At 40.9% G+C, this 16,856-nt stretch overlaps 1 protein-coding gene and 1 long non-coding RNA gene across 2 annotated transcripts in view; one reads left to right on the top strand and one right to left on the bottom strand.

Annotated features, from left to right (window-relative positions):
* Positions 1 to 2,392, bottom strand: part of LOC121815418 — a 37,115-nt gene extending 34,723 nt beyond the window's left edge. The window contains exon 1 of the long non-coding RNA XR_006055073.1: positions 2,098 to 2,392. This is a non-coding gene — a long non-coding RNA (uncharacterized LOC121815418). The remainder of the gene's footprint in view (positions 1 to 2,097) is intronic.
* Positions 2,393 to 3,314: 922 nt separating this feature from the next.
* On the top strand, positions 3,315 to 5,573 carry LOC102293014 (SRY-box transcription factor 8). Its single transcript, XM_005936194.3, has 3 exons — positions 3,315 to 3,974; positions 4,366 to 4,601; positions 4,696 to 5,573. Exons 1-3 carry the CDS (start codon positions 3,559 to 3,561, stop codon positions 5,436 to 5,438), a joined length of 1,395 nt encoding a protein of 464 aa, XP_005936256.1. The 5' UTR covers positions 3,315 to 3,558; the 3' UTR covers positions 5,439 to 5,573.
* Positions 5,574 to 16,856: the final 11,283 nt, after the last annotated feature.

The raw sequence follows: 16,856 nt of genomic DNA, 5'->3' as shown, positions 1-16,856 counted from the left end.
AGATTTCATAACTTAATAAATAATGTCTAAAACCTGCATCTTAGCCTTCCATTAGCATTTGCTACAACTGTAAATTCTGCCCTAAATAACCTATCTGAGTGTGAAACCAAAGAAAAGTGGTCCGGTTGATGCGGTGCAGGGGTGAAATATGGTTTGTTAGCCAAGGAGTTTGCTCCACATGTGGTTATGAAGTGGTTGGGATTGACTGGGTGAGATGGAGGGCATGCCAGTCTTCACAGTTCACCAAGTTTAAACTGACTCAGAGTGCAATCAAGGAGATTATTAGACAAAATGAAGGCCTGCTGTTCTGGGTTAGGTTTAGGATGCTGTGGTGGCTGCAAAGAGAGCTTATCCTCATGTAGGAAATTGTAAAGAAGTTGTTTTAAGATTCCAGTGTTGCAGGATTTACACGTCATGCACAGAAAAATATGGTTTTAAATGTTTTATATATGGTATTTATGGACCTGATGACCCGATGAACTTCAGAATCATGTCAATACTGTGACAATTTATGCCAATTTAACTGCTCAGCATTATAACTTGGCTTGAACAAAGAAATGTGCCTAACTGTATTAAAACACAGAAGCAGAGACCAAAGGAAGCAAGATTCCTGTGGGTGACTGTGTAATTTAATTTTGTATGCACATTAGAAGCCAGAAAGTATAATTTACATGTGGGGTAGAAGTGACTGAGGCCCAGGAGAAATTGGCCAACATGCTCTGCAAAAGTCTAAAAATCTTTACCCGGGTCTTTCCTTTGAGATGAAACTCACAAAAATAGGAAAATTAAAACCTTCCTTCATTCTTTAGGACACTTAAGGTTCATGCGCGGTTGCCTCTCCTCTGTTGTTTCTTCCTTTTCTAATCAAGAGCCCAAAGCCCACAAACTCTGACCAGAGTTTTTCCCCACAATACAAGCAGACATTAAGAGGAAAGGCTGGAGTCTGTTTAAGTCTGTCTCCTCCTTTCTGTCTCTTGCTGTCTACCCCAAAAACGAATACGATTCCAGAGCTAAGTGGGAAGTGACGGCAGCTGCCACTCATGTTGGACTCGTGCTGATTTACACTCACTGTCATAACTGTGAGCAGATGATTGAAGAGTCATGTCAGTGCGAGTTGCTTGGAATTTATTTTTCTTCTGCCTTTTCATTAAATGCTAAAGTGAGTTTTAATATGTTTAGCGTCACACTTACGTCAACATGGAGCTATTAAAATGGTATTACAACACAATGGATCCCTCAATTTTCCCCAGAAATAAAAACCCAAATAAAGTACTTTTGGAACTACATCACACTTACTGAAATCGACTTGCTTGTTTGTTTGTCTTTCTGCAGGATACCGCAAATGAATTTCCATGAAATTTGGTGGGAAGGTGGGACTTGAGCCAGGAACAGTTGATTCCGTTTCAAAGGTGTATTAGAGGAAGGATTTTACAGCATTATATGTTACCCAGATGAGATGATTTCATTGGAAATCCAGAGGGGATGTTCAAATAGTCAAAATGTGACAAGAATTAAACCTCATGAGACTTGACAAAATGTTACTGATAATTGTGCCAGTGGATCTTTGCTGTTAACAATAAGAGCAACTTTATACCAGAGCGAGCAACTGGTGAATAACTAAAATTAGTATGAAGAAATATAATTGAATCTATACATGCAAAAAATAGCTGTGCACATTTAATACTTTTCTGTGTGTGTTACAAGAGAAACAGGCCACAGCCACTCTCATCTGACAGCTAGATGCTGTCCTGTCTGTCTGAATTCATGCACACACGCACACACACACACACACACACACACACACACACACACACACACACACACACACACACACACACACACACACACAAACTCTGAACTTGATCCAGCTAAGTGTTTTCAAAGCAGCTGCTAGAAAGTAAGACAGCTCAAGCCAGAGCAAGACAGTTTAACTATATCAACTGTGAATTATGCTTTCAAGGAAAACAGGCTTAATTTTGTGTTGCATGGACCATGCAGTCATTGTCCCTCAAACACACTGAACATTAAAGGTTAATACAAAGTCACAATAAAAAGTCATTGCTAATAATAAAAGAACAAACAATAAAAACTCCTTACCTTTCTGTGCAAGCCATCACCTTTCACACTGAAAAACAGCGTCTGTATAACCAAGCCACAGTTTCTATTATTTCCACATTACAAGCTCTCCTCTTCCCTCAGCCACCTGCAGTGTGCATTGAGCAAAGCAAACTGCCGTCCAGCACAAACATACCTTGTCTTTTCATGGGGAGGCCAGTGATAAAAATCATCCCACAATATATGAACAAAGACACCTTTAACAAAGGCTGTGATTCAATCTACACTCTTATCTTCTCTGCTCTCAGTATCTTCTGTGTCGTAAAAAGCATGCTTCACTGGAGATGAGAAGTGAATTATGGATCACAAACAAACAGGACACGTTAACTTCCGTCTCTAAAGTTGGAGCATTTGTCAAATAGTTGCAGTTGGGCTGCAGCTTATTATCAAACTTTTTAACCTTTGTTTTTGGTGTGTTCTGGGATGAGACTTGGGCTTCACAGCCATCATGATTTGTTTAGATTTAAATTTAGTTTTTCCCATAAGTTCGTGTGGAGACAAGTAATTTAAATAAAAAGATCTGAAAGGCTGAGTATCGTGTGGTGATCGCGCTAAAAATATTGTTGCATGAGTTTCAAAAGAGCACATGTATTATGCAAAAAGAAAGAGAAAAACCCACCAGTTGAATCTTGTGGAGGGTGTCACCCTATTGCTGTGAATTTGACTGGAGAGTCTGTCAGACCTGATGTAATATGCCAAGTAAGATTTTTTTGAGCTATTCCACGTTTCAAAACATTTTTGAGCGCCTCATACTATTGTTTTTGTCAGATTATACAAAAGTTCTCTTTTTACTCTGTGCATGCAACACCTTTTGATGATCGATCTGAATAAATATGATAGAAATATAAATATTATTTATTGTTATGTTATCTCAGTACATAATAAAAAAAAATATAACTCTGTATCATAAAGTATACAATCAAAATGTGTCAGGTTATTTTGACATTAACACAATGAAGATGCTTTTCATATTGAGTTCAGAAATAATTGTAGAAATGCGCAATTTGTGAAATATCTGCTTGTCACACCTCGTGAATAAATTAACAAAAACAGAATTGTGCCACCGATTAAAAAGTCATTATCATAATGAAGCCCACATAGATCCTGAACCAATGAGGAGAAAGTAGCGATTTGTTCCAGCCAACCAGAGTCCGAAGGTGGAGTGACGCTTTTAAAACTCCAACTCAAGTTGCTCTAACATGCAGCACTTCAGTTCACAGTGAGAACCACAAGTTTCACGACAGCACCCCCCTCCACGACAGCCCGGGACAACAAGGCAAACAAACAGGAAAGCGGGGGAAAAACAACAGGCTCGCACTGACTGAAACTGTTAAAGGAATTTACTTTGGCGCAACGCGCGCAAAAGCGCACTGGCCAATTTGGTGAAGGCTTGAACTTCAGTGGCAACATCTGAATTTTCATTTCCAAAGGACTGAACAAATAATGTTAAAAATGACGGACGAGCATGACAAGTGTGTCGGTGACCAGCCATGCAGTCCATCGGGTACAAACAGTTCCATGTCCCAGGACGAGTCCGACTCCGATGCTCCGTCCTCGCCGACAGGCTCCGATGGTCAAGGATCCCTGCTCGCCGGTTTGGGCAAGAAACTGGACTCCGAAGATGATGAAAGGTTCCCTGCGTGTATACGAGATGCCGTCTCTCAGGTCCTAAAGGGGTACGACTGGTCCTTGGTACCAATGCCCGTGAGAGGGAACGGATCCCTGAAGAGTAAACCTCACGTCAAGAGACCCATGAATGCGTTCATGGTCTGGGCGCAAGCGGCCCGCAGAAAGCTCGCGGATCAGTATCCACACCTGCACAACGCAGAACTGAGCAAGACCCTGGGGAAACTTTGGCGGTAAGAAAAAATATATATTTCAAATAAAATTATATATTTATGTATGTAGATTGGGGTGTAGAGAAATTCAAGAATATTTTATGTAAGTGTAAAGTAACATAAAAAAAAAACAAAAGGACACTCAGGTCACCGAGACGCTGTGGCTGGAGTTTTGAACACGGACATGATTATAATATTGTAACGCTTTCTTTTGTTGTATTTGGTGAAATGATTTGGAAATAAATAGATTTTTTGAACTAACCAAGACAGAAAACATCTTTTAATGCGTGTTTTTCTCGACGTTTTTCTAGGAAACAAAAGCGCTAAAGTAACTTTAAATTTAACAACTGTGTCTTTGTTTACTTCAGCTCAATAATTTTCTCGATTTTATTTATTTATTTTTCTACCTTAGCTTGCTTTCAGAGAGTGAAAAGAGGCCATTCGTAGATGAAGCAGAGAGGCTTCGAGTTCAGCACAAGAAAGATCATCCAGACTACAAGTACCAGCCTCGAAGACGGAAGAATGTGAAACCAGGCCAGAGCGACTCAGATTCTGGAGCAGAACTGGCTCATCACATGTACAAAGCTGAACCAGGGATGGGAGGACTGGGAGGAATGAGTGACGGACACCACCATCCTGACCATGCAGGTATGTACTTTGTGGCTAATTTGTTTAATTCTTGAGATAATTTTGTGTTTGAAGTGGCAAACCTTCATTTCTGATTTACATCTTTTTTTTTCAGGGCAGCCCCATGGTCCACCTACACCACCCACTACTCCTAAAACAGACCTCCACCATGGGGTGAAGCAGGATTTGAAACATGAAGGCCGTCGACTTGTTGACAGCAGCAGGCAAAACATTGACTTCAGCAATGTAGACATCTCTGAGCTCAGCACTGATGTCATCAGCAATATGGAGACCTTTGACGTTCACGAGTTTGACCAGTACCTCCCGCTCAATGGCCACGCCTCAGGCTCCTCAGACCACAGCCACAGCCAGGCTCCACTGCCTGGCAGCGCTTACACTTCCTCATACAGCCATACAAGCAGCAACGGGTCAACGTGGAGCCGAAAGAGCTCCATGTCCTCCTCCTCTCCCTCCACCGGTGAGGTGGGCCAGCACCGTCTCCATATTAAAACAGAGCAACTGAGCCCCAGCCACTACAACGAGCACTCTCACGGCTCGCCCTCACACTCTGATTACGGCTCGTACAGTAGCCAGGCTTGTGTCACATCAGCCACATCAGCTGCCTCGGCCGCTTCCTCTTTCTCCAGCTCCCAGTGTGACTATACTGACCTTCAGAGCTCCAACTATTACAACCCTTACTCTAGCTATCCCTCTAGCCTTTATCAGTATCCCTACTTCCATTCATCCAGGCGGCCCTATAGCAGCCCAATCCTCAACAGTCTGTCCATGGCTCCTCCTCACAGCCCCAACGCATCCAGCTGGGACCAGCCGGTCTACACCACACTGTCTCGACCTTAAGAGTACAGAAACAGCCCGTTCGCACTGGAGACTCATTCAGATCGATGCGCTACTAACGAAGGAAGTAAGGAGGAGACGAAGTAATGTGCGTAGGGGCTAGTAGGCTAAATGTGACCATTTGAACCTGAGACAGACAAGAGAAAAAAGTGCCTGCTGATTTTATACAGAGTTCTATTGTTGCGACGAAAACACACTTGTACAGACTTTTTACACAAAGAGAAATTGTGTTGTTGGTGAGCCAGACTCCTCCATGAGGACATATCGCCTACGCCTACATCCTGTACACCCTTCTTTCCAGTTAAAGATTGCATGTGTGTGCACACTTGAGGTAAAGAAAAGGCCTGACGCTGAATCGTGCAGGACTGAAATGGTTTGGCCAAACTCTGTCAATGTACACATGACCTATAATGTGCATTTTCAGTAACACTTAACGGCCAGAGCCATGTCGCCGCACACTGTTTGCATCAGTGGATCAGTCTTAAATAACTGGCTCCTATGAATCTAGTGTCATTTTGGCATAAAAGTCTTATATCTATTTATGTTCATGCATTATTTGGTTTTGTTCTTAAGTAGATGAACACATATAATGTGGGTTTGGTTATTTAGAGTACTGTTTGGCTTTCAATGAAAACTAGGTAAATAAGGTGGTACAAGTGCCGTGTTTGATATTATTCAGTTAAAGACCAATTTTTCCAGAAACATCTCCATTCCAAGTTGCACACAAACAGATGGGACCAACAGACTCACACAGGACAGAACAGGTGTCTGAAATCTATGCTTGGCAAATTGCGATTAGTCATGATCTAGGGTTAAAGGAAATGGGGTAAAATAACACCGCACACTCTGAGTGACATGTCAGCTGGATCTCGTGTATATGTCGATGGACAACACAAGACTTCGTCTACGTACATGCATCCGCGTTGGTGTGTCAGGGAGATAATGTGGTGTCAAACATGCACATGCATGCGCGAGCCATTTCCTTGGGAAAAAGTTGCATATATAACCCGTGACACAAACTATACGTTTTTTTGTTCGTTTGTTTTTTTTAAACCGAAATTCATCTTTTAACTTTTTCTCAAATAAGAGAATTTAGGGTTTAAAAGTGAAATTAAGTGTGCGAGTATTTGCCAGTTTATCATCAACCATTAAGTGCCAACTCACTGCTGCAGTCGCATAAAACATTTTTGTGCCTTCTAATGCTTATTGTCAGTATTTTTATATGACAAGGAATTATTAACAAACTCCGGGCAGCACACAATCGGTAATCAACACCAGAGACTCCAACAGTTACCTTGCTTCTGGCTATGTCCTTAATTTGATATCATTCCTTACAGCCTTGGTTTGTAATGTTGTGTCACATGCTGTATGTGAAACGTACAGAGAATCATGCTTTTGTCCGCAGAACTGTGTTTTGTATCTTTATGGTGTATCAGTTTTTGAGAGAGGCTGTGAAAAGAATTGTTGTTCTATTAACTAGAGTTTCACTCGCACATGCACAGCTAACTCATGCGCTGACTTTTTTTTTTTAATAAAAAACTTTTTCTTGATACTTGTATTCGTCCTTCCTTTTTGGATTCACATATGGTTTCCGATGTTTTTGTTCTTAACAACAAAAAAAAACTGAAAAAAAAAAAAAGAATTAACTGAACAGAAGCACGCCGTGTTGTTGGGTTTGCCTTTTCGCCGAACACCAGCTGTTAGACTCCTTGTCTAACATCTGTACTGTTTGCTATAGCTGCAGTGAGACTTTTATAGAGTCATTATTTTCCCTGTGATCCCTTCACAGTAAATCTAATTGGATTGTGCTCCGATCATGCGCTGAATTGTGTTTACATAAATAACAAAAATAATATTTTGCTTTAAGAACTCATGAGCCTTTATTCTGAAATTTAAACGTAGCGTATAATGTTATATGTAAAAACAAAAAACATAAAAAGCATCTTATTATAATTACTGCTGCCACTTTCAGAACCTTTGGACTGCACCGGAGATTTTTCCAGCATTTCATATGTGCCTGTAGTCATATATATCAGACTAGCTATCTTCACAAATATATATTTATGATTTTTTCCCATTAAACCATAAATGAGAGGAATGGTGAGAGATCCTATCTACGCTGGTCCAGTGGGTAGAATGCTTAAGTTGGCCCTGGCATGCATGCCAAGCAGCCGTCCCTAACCAGCCCAGGGAGAAGCCAAGTGCCAGGGCCGCGCTGCTGAATTTTAATGATTCATTATGCTGTGGAGGGGCCCCATTGTGTCCCTTTATCCGGACAGCTAGAAAGGAATTAATTGGACAGAAAATGGAAGGGCAAGGGGAACTGACAAGCCATTAAGAGGGTCCTGAATGGACGATTAGATGCACATGGTGGAGGACCCCTCCTCTCCCCGTCGCTGTCTCATATCACAGTGCTCCACAAACAAAAAACAACAAGAACAACAACCACAATGACCAGCAGACCAAACTGCAGAAATAATATCAGCGCACATAATCTGTAGATAATAAAAGAAGATAATACCACAGCAGATGGGGTGTGGGTGGCTCAAGAACGACTTGTTGTTTTTCTTCCCTGAAACTCTTTTTTTTTTCACAAGTGTTTGCCAAATACTTTCAGGAGGAACTCTTGAGAAAGAACAGGAGTGAATAAAAGTGAGGCAAAAAGGCTCTTCAGGGTGCTTGGGTCCTGTTTCCCTGGAACTTGTCCACAGTTTCTGATTGGGCCTCTTGAAAAGCCCTACTGTAAATAACTGAAAAAGTGAAGTGCAGCGGGGAACTTTACTGCGAGCTACATTAGCACAATATACCGAATTAATAAACAAACCAAAAAAGGAAATCGCGTGGAACAGTTTTGTGTCGCAATCAGAGCTTTCATTAAAAGCGGTTCATAGGTATGTGTCCAACCTACTTAATGCACAAAAATAGCTCAACAGCATGCAGATATCCTCGTGCGCACACTGACACAAACCCTGTCAGTCCACATGCGCATTCATGCAGGAACTGGAAATGAAAATAAAATATAATGCACATTCATTTTGCAGTGTTGAGTCTGTGCTGCATTCCAGCTGTCAACTTAATTGTTGATGGAGGAAGAGCGTTATTTGCCAAAGTCGAAGTCGTGGTCTCGGACCCAGGGGACATGAGGGGAAAGCGAGATGAAACGAGTGAAACTGGTGCTTCTACCACCTGACCGCATCCCATTGTTCAGACTGGGATAACTCGCCTGGTAATAGTCTCATCCTGCCTAATGAGCCTGGCTGACTCAGGGCATGTTTTGGGGGAGGGAAAAAGGGGAGCTGGGAACTGTGAAAACCCTAAGAATGTGAGGCTGATTTGCAAGGGAAATGGAGTGGACATAAAGCACGGTTATTGCCCGCCGCCCAATCTGCCTAGCCTCATTCCAATTGATGTACTGAGTTTTTTTTAAGTTCTCCAAATCTTAATCGTGCATTTATCTCATACCTCATCACTGATGGCATTTTCTCTTGCCTTGCACACCAAGCAAATATACTTCCTACATAAAATGATAAAAATGAATTGAGTTATAGGGCAGATTAAGTTATGTATTTTTAACCCCTTTATTATATTTTGCTTTCACAACAATTTATTTATCATTGTCATAAAATCAGGTATTATCTCTAAGACTTGAGGACAGAGCCACACTGCTTGAGTTTATTTTACTGTGAATTTTACATCAGCTGCGTATTTGCATAAACCAGTTTAAGTCAAGATGGCATATGACATGTTTTTAAAGAAAAGCTCTCGGGCTCTCTTGTTTACTTCAGTAACTCACGCTGCTTCCAAAACAAACAATTTCAACTAAACTTTAGCAGCTCCACCCAAGTAAACGATTCCCCGTGGCTTATTCGGTCTTGTCTCCCTGTTTTTCTCACTAAATAGAGGAATCTATTTTATTATTGGTGTGTCCTGTGTTTGTTGGGATCGCCAGGCCAAGTAAAACAGAGTGGCAGACAGAACCAACATTAACTTCCCCAATTCCTCACAGATGTGCCAGCGCAGAAAGGAATTGAAGAAGGTACAGTGCCAACACTAAGGTTTTCTAAATGGCACTAAATTGATGCCGGCTCCACCAAGGTCACCTAAGATTGGCCGGCAATGCTTACTTCAACCTTTCTTTTTTTGATGCTGCAACTACTCAACCGAGAACAGAATAAGTACAGAAAAAAAAGAACAGAAGTTTGAAATTCAAAAACATTTTTTTTAAATGTTTATGAAGTTGCAGTTTAGGTACTGGAATGTTTCTCGGTAAATTAGGAAGGATCAGTAAATTAAGCTCTTTGAAAACTTTTTAATCGCAAATTTTTTAATCTATTCTTTAGTCGGGCATTAAAAGAAAAAAAACATTCTGAAGTAAAAATGTCTCAATGGAGTGTCTGATTACGGTTGTTTACTGAAAAGATAATCAGACCTGGGTCTAAAAGTATTTGCAAATAATTCTGTGTCTGTTTCAACCTGCTTGGAGCACCAGATGGGAGGGATTACTGCACCAGGAGAGTCAGAGAATGTCAGGTTACTTTTACTACTTTTCTGATTAATGAAACTTTCTCCTGTTATGAATTTCACATTTGGAAAAAACAACAAATTCTAATTCTGATAAAAGCATAAAAAAGGTTAGATATTATTCAAAATAATGAAAAAGATATTATTAAAATTGGGCTTTTTCAGCCCTCTGAAATTCTCTTAGTGATATCTTTTACCACAGGTGGAACATTCTCCTTTTTTTAAGAAATAAAGAAATGTGAAAAAATACAGCAACAGTTTGACATCTGGTCATGTTCTGTTCCCTGAACAGTTGTCCACAGTCTTTCACTTTCTTTTTTCATTTGTTCTCTCCTTTTCACTTTTCTTGGCACATCGCAATTGTGAATGGGGTGGCAGCATAGCTGCTCATCTTGTTTCCACAGCTTTAAGACTTGTTGATTAGTAACTGAGGCTGTGTTTTCATTGTCACAGCTTTCTGCTTTTGTTGAACTGTGGAATCATTCCATCATTATGTACTTTCTCCATCTTTACTTGAAGTTATCTCATCTAAACCTTTTTCCCTTCCTGCATCCTGAGTCCCATGCTGTGAGTGAGTTTACTGTCTCAATGAAACAACTTTTAATGGTTGACAAAACATTTCTAAAATATGCAAAATTAAAGTTTAACTTATGGCAAATCTTCTGCTTCTGCATGTAGATTATTTTGTAGATGTATTGATTTATTGTATTATGGCCCTTTTATATAAGCTACCATAAAAATGTTATTATAAACATTATTTAGAGCTTTCTGTCATTTAAAGTGACATACGCAGGAACTTAATTGTAATCAATGGTTAATACAAAATTATCATGCCAACTAGGGAATTTATTTTCTGGCTGATATAATTAAGGATGATGAATTATCCCCCGCCTCCCCTCCTCCCAATTTGCATTGTTGCCCAGTCCCACAGCCCCCAACACCCACACAAGTTACACTCTTCTGTTACCAGTGACACGGAGGAGAGGGAGAGAGGGAGAGAGACTGAGCCACCATCAAGACCCCGGAATGTCGGGTGTGGGAGGAACATTTGCCATAAAATTTTAACGCTATTGATTTGGAGAGGTGGTTGAGGTAGAGACAAAACAAGAGGAGAGAGTGAAAAGGAAAGAAGAAGTCGGCGGTCTACGAAAAGAGAGAGGGGGAAAGAATTCAGAGGAAGCGGACAGAAGGACGGAAACTCTCAGGTAGAAAGAAGAAGGAAAAAAAAACATTTCTCTTGTTATTTGCAGAGCTGCTTGGCAGAAGGTGCAGCAGGGACAGCAGGACCAGAGTTTTAAATGTTGCTTAGTGTTGGCAGAGCTGTGTGTGAGTGCTCTCTGTGGGAGCACCAAATCTTGACGCCCAGCAAAACATGGCGATTCACACACAACCAGCAGAGCCCATCAAAACCCATTTACCCAGCTAGCACTAATATTCCCCATAAGCCTGCAGCTTTCACATGGCTGTACTGCAGTGCCATGAGGAATGCATTTTAAAATCATGTCTTGGTTGCCACACTTTTTCTGGTTTATGGGCCTATAGTGAAATGGAAAGTACACCGCAACATATTAGGTGACCATTGCAATATTTATATATTATGCATATGATCAGCAACACATGTCTGTCCTCTCACACTTGATAGCGCTTGTGGTATGACAAAGAGCAGGGTAGGCGGGGAGGGAGAGGAAAAAATAGGGAAGAGTTTGTTCTCCCATGTGGTTTGGGCCTGTTCTGAGTGGGCTTGGAGCCACGCCAGTCTACCCTTGGTTCAGCCTTTGATATGGATGGGGTTCATTATGTAACTGAATCTATTGTCAAAGAATAAAACAATATGAGGCCAGAGGTGTGTTGTGTGAGGACCTAAAAAGCGAGTGGCTGAAAAGGGTATGTACACCGCTCTCTCTCACCTTATCGCAGTCCTCACACAGTGAACAGCACTCCCTACCTCGGCTTCCAAGTGAACTACACACTGTATTAACAGCAACCGTCTCCAAACAGGTTTCTCACGTTGAATGCATAGTGAGACATGCATTCAACGACAAAACCTTCCAGGATTCATTCAACCTTTCCTTTTCTCTGTTTGCTATTTTGTTTTTTTCCATTCACAAACCTGCAAAGAATAAGCATAAAACCTGATATAAATTATTGAGATTATTATCTACTTGCAAGAGTGGGTAGCATCAAAAAGATCCTCTCTAATATGAATCATGAACCTTCTTACCTCCCCACTATGGGGTTTCCTGTTATGCAACAGAAAATTATCAAAGTTTAGGTTTGGTTGACACCAAACCGGAGAACTTGATCATCTGCATTTGGTCAACACACAAACACAACGGTACTGCAACAAACACAACTACAGCTTAAAGCAATATTTTCTGTGGCTTGATACCCCTTTTCCTGTTACTGTAGCCTCAGCAAGGCTGGAGGAACTCAGACTGAGCATGTATCATGAGCGAGTGCCTTAACCTTTTAGTGGTTTGCAGAGTTCATTATGGTTGAGCTATGGTGAAAGCAGCAAACCTCCGTGGTTGCAGAGGTCACCCGCTGCGCAATGCTCTGGCGCCTCCAACCCGACACTGGGTCCCTGACCGATGCTTGCTCTCACAGACAAAAAGGGATGCAAAGACCCTGAACTGTGACTTTAAGGTGCTCTAACCGCGTCACATCTGATGACGCTCCTGTGCTGGAGACCAGCAGTCTGATTTAACTGCAGCAGCCAAATGCTGCTCAATGCAAATGCGTTATATTTGGAGCAGCAGAGGCAGAGGGTGATTTGCATGAATGAAAATGAGATCAGCCTGTTTGGTGTTTGAGGAAGAGATGTTATAGGGCAGAAGACACACACGCTTTACGATCTTGCTAGCTCATCACCAGTGTGACACTCCAAACTTGGTGCTTTTCAGCGTTAGTCGTAAAAGGAGGAAGAAATGACTCACTGTATGTAAATGTTTAAAGGTGGAATTTGGATCTGGAAAGGCAAACCTTGACCACAAACAGCCAGTAACGCAAGACAGGGATGAGACTACACTCTGTGGTTTCCAGCCCTCTGTTCTTTACTCCTGTATTCCTGAATGTTTGCTTTGGTCTTCTTTTTCTCCCACGTTGAAACTCAGCAACGACAACAGTCAGAGCTCAGCAACTATTACAATCACCATATTTCATAGAGAAACAACAATGACGTTTGACGGCGCCTTGTTGACTTTACAGGAATGCTGGGAATAAGCACAAGGTTAGCATTCAGTTGGTAAATCCAGAGTCAGAAGCAGCAGCCTGTATAATAGGCCGGCTGGTTTTCAAAAAGGATCAAATGTCTGCCTGGTTGAACAGCCATTAAGTGGCATTTTTGTGTGTTTATAAAAAAGACACACCAAAAGATTCAATAAAATGATTTAAATTTCACTTCTGATGAAGCTGCGGGCTAAAATTCCCCCATGACCAAAGATAAAAGTCTCCTTCATCAGTATCTTCTCAGTTCTCCGGCCAAAAGTTAAAGGGAAAGGTCTTGCTTTTCTCCACAACACTCCATTGTCATCCTACACCCCACTCGTGGTCACATGTCATAACCCACTGAGCTACATCACTCTTCATTAGGAGAGAGAAAAGAAATGAAACTTGCCATTTGTCTTAATGACAGAGCCATGATGTCACATGGCTACGAAGTAATGCCTGTGTCAAATTTTAATAGCCTGAGACAAACACATGAGAAAGACAAAAAAGAGAAGACTGAGCCGAGGAGGGTGCTTTTAGCCAGCAGGAGGGACTATTAACTGTAGCAGCTAATGAGCTTGAACTTTGACCCCTTATATAGACTGGGGACTCGGTGGTACATTGCCCCACTTGCTGCCTAAATGTTTTATGGTTTTTGGAAGGTGGAATGAGCTGGAAGACTAAAACATTCTAATGGAAACATGTATGGTGTGTGTCGCTAAAACTATATTTCAGCCATACAGTATGACATTAGCTCATGTGTCCACTGTTTTCAGTCATTTGGTTTGGTTAGAAAGCAACTGTGCTGTAATTTTGGACAGATATTGATTATCCTCCTGCTAATTTGACTCAAGTCTCTTTATACTGAGCTAGCATATATTATTATCATCACCCTTCATGTAAGTTAAGACTCAAGCATTGCCCTGCTTCAAGGAAACACACAGGTAGCGAGCATTTCACAGTCTGGGAGTGCTGGAAGTGGGGTAGGATGATGTGCAGGGATTATTTGATCAACTGTGAAAAATGATCTGTAGTTTGGGAGGGTCAGTTTTTGTTAAAACAGACCTTTCCCTGTTTTGCTGTGTGATATCCCTGAGAAGAGGTGCTCTCATTGCTGCAGGGAAGGTTACTGGAGGTTAGAAATCCTCGCAATAATGGATGAAATCACTCGAGTAAGCAGAAAATTTAATGTAATAATGTATTTTTTAAAAAAGAATAATATAGGCTCTCAGATTATCTGTATTGTTTGGAAAGCATAAGAAATCGTGAAAATATAATAATATTAATAATAATAATAATGATAATAATAATAATAATAATGATAATAATAATAATAATAATAATAATAATAATAATAATAATGTAGCTGTGCTTGATAACAGCCAGCATTGAGAACAGCTGTAGGTAAATATGCCAGGCAGGCTGATCCTTTTGGGCAATTAAAGTCTAGGTAGAGTGTAAATAAATGCATCTGCTTATTAAAATTTCTCTAAACTAGCGCCAAGAAGTAAAGTCATTGTTTTCTTTCTTTCTTTCTTTCTTTCTTTCTTGGTTAAGTACCTTCATAAACCCATTTAAGATTTTAATCTCACCACAGCAATCTTTTTCAATAAAAATATTGCGCTTCACGGTTTTGTTACTTATCAAAATAAAGACTAATGTACACTTTGTTCTTGGGCCCACATACTTGATCCCTCTGCAAATGGGTTTTGCTTACTTTATTTATGCTGCAGCAGTAGTTGTGGTCAGTAAAGAATCTGCATTTTCTTTCATTTTCCCATCACACTTGACACCCCTCTCCCTAAGCTTTGCTTCTTTCTTTCCAATTATAGGGCGCATATGCATGCGCATGAGTGAGCAAGTGAGTGTGTTTGCACACATGTAAATGTAGCTGCTCTTCCAGGACTAATCCTGGGGTGGCAGGAGTGGAGAAGGGGGTGCGAGCACATGTGCAGATCTTTCAACTGTGGTTTGCGATGTTTAGTCTTGCTTCGTCAGCACTTCTTGAACCCAGTCCAGAAAAGCTTTCAGATGCCCATAATTCTAGACTCCCTCTGCCTGAAGCTCAGTCACCCTCTCTGCCCAGGGAACAGTCCCACCAAAACATAAAAAATCAACAACAAAAAAAGCAAAAACAAAGTGAAGATAAGCAAAAGATGATTAAAATGTGATGCTTATTTCCCCCCCAAGGTAAAGATAGATAGTCTTTGCTGTGTAAACTTTTTGCCCTGCAGGGACTTTCCAAATATCACTCATGATCTTTCATCACAAGGTGCACTGGCATCATCATCACTAAGGTATCACTGGCTTTTCATGCCAAACTTTCTATTGCTCTACCCATCTCCCCTCCCTGTTCCCAGTTTTGCTCTGAAATCTCTCCAGGGCACCTGACAGCAAACAAACCGCATCCTGGCTGGAACATTGTGGGGATTTCCCCGTAATTTGTGTTCTACGGTCCATCTCAGTAAAAAAAATAAACCGCAGTCGTATAATATCATCAAACTGCGTCTGACAGGAAGGGAAGATGCATGCATATCACATGCTGGTTTAATCAAATCTCCAAAGTTAATACGTTTAGCTTACTATTACAAATCTTATTTCAGCAAAGTGGCATTTGTGCAAGATTTAATGCGCTATATAACCGTTTTTATTATTAGGAGACATGCTTTATTTTGATCCCAAATGCTGTTTTTATTCTTTTGTTGTCTATTTCCTATTGATATGTGCAGATCTATATGTGACTGTGATCACAGGGGGTCAAAAGCTTTCTCCTCTCACTTTCTTTGTGTGCTATCATAACGTTCAGCAGCCCAACAGAGGACAACTGCTCTGCGCAGTAAGAACTTTTGCTTTCTTGGCCCTTGCAGCTGTCCAGTCACCCAGGTCTTTAGTTCATAACAACAGCTGAGGCTCAACCTATTTACTTGTAGCACGAGGGCCAACATAATCTCCCACAGATCCCCCTCATAGCTGCTGCTATTTGACTGCACGTCCTACCTGAAATAATTAAATTGTGCAAATATTCATTCTACTTCATTCTAAAGCATGCTAAGTTTATCCACCATCCTACAATCCCAGAATTATCATAAGCACATTTAATCCAACCAGAAAAGGAAGCAGATGCAGAGTCTCTTGTAACAGTTAAAACTGTTGACCCACCTCGGAACTCTTTTTAACAAGGGGGAAAGTGGAATCAAGCCAACGAAATGATCAACTTACAGAACTGGGGACTCTGCGTGTCATCATCACTTTTCACTTGAAAATTTAAGACGCACAGGTGGTATGAGTTGCTTTGGAGAAGGTTCCTCTCCAAAGAAGAGTCTATGTTCCACCTGTTCTTCCTGTTACCACAGAAACCAGTCGCCGCTGAGTAACATGACCCTCTCCTACGTATGTAAAATAAAACTTCAGTTCATGCAAATATTTGGCTTAACTCTCACAACAATGTAATCACTTACATAAGCATGCTGTATGCTGTAAATGATACATGTATTTCCATAAAGATTACTGGCACCAAGACAGATTGTTGAAAGGAAGCAGGTCACCACATGATGGCACTGCAGCACTTTAAATCAATTATTTTGATTCTGGGATCTGTTGCTCCACTTAGTGGTCAAAAACACATATTACAAATGCCCCTTACCTGCAATTATGTCCCAAATTATTCTTTCTTTCTTTCTTTCTTTCTTTCTT

The sequence above is a fragment of the Haplochromis burtoni genome, unplaced genomic scaffold (assembly GCF_018398535.1).
Source record: "Haplochromis burtoni strain Fernald_Lab_line unplaced genomic scaffold, NCSU_Asbu1 Contig_209, whole genome shotgun sequence".
Lineage (NCBI taxonomy): Eukaryota > Metazoa > Chordata > Actinopteri > Cichliformes > Cichlidae > Haplochromis > Haplochromis burtoni.
This window is presented reverse-complemented; position numbering and strand designations above follow the sequence as displayed.

Excerpts from the sequence above, each read along its gene's own strand:
- LOC102293014 (XM_005936194.3), top strand. The coding sequence starts at position 3,559 with ATGTTAAAAATGACGGACGAGCATGACAAGTGTGTCGGTGACCAGCCA. Across the intron at positions 3,975-4,365 it reads ACCCTGGGGAAACTTTGGCG|CTTGCTTTCAGAGAGTGAAA; the intron begins GTAAGAAAAAAT and ends TTTCTACCTTAG. Across the intron at positions 4,602-4,695 it reads CCACCATCCTGACCATGCAG|GGCAGCCCCATGGTCCACCT; the intron begins GTATGTACTTTG and ends TTTTTTTTTCAG.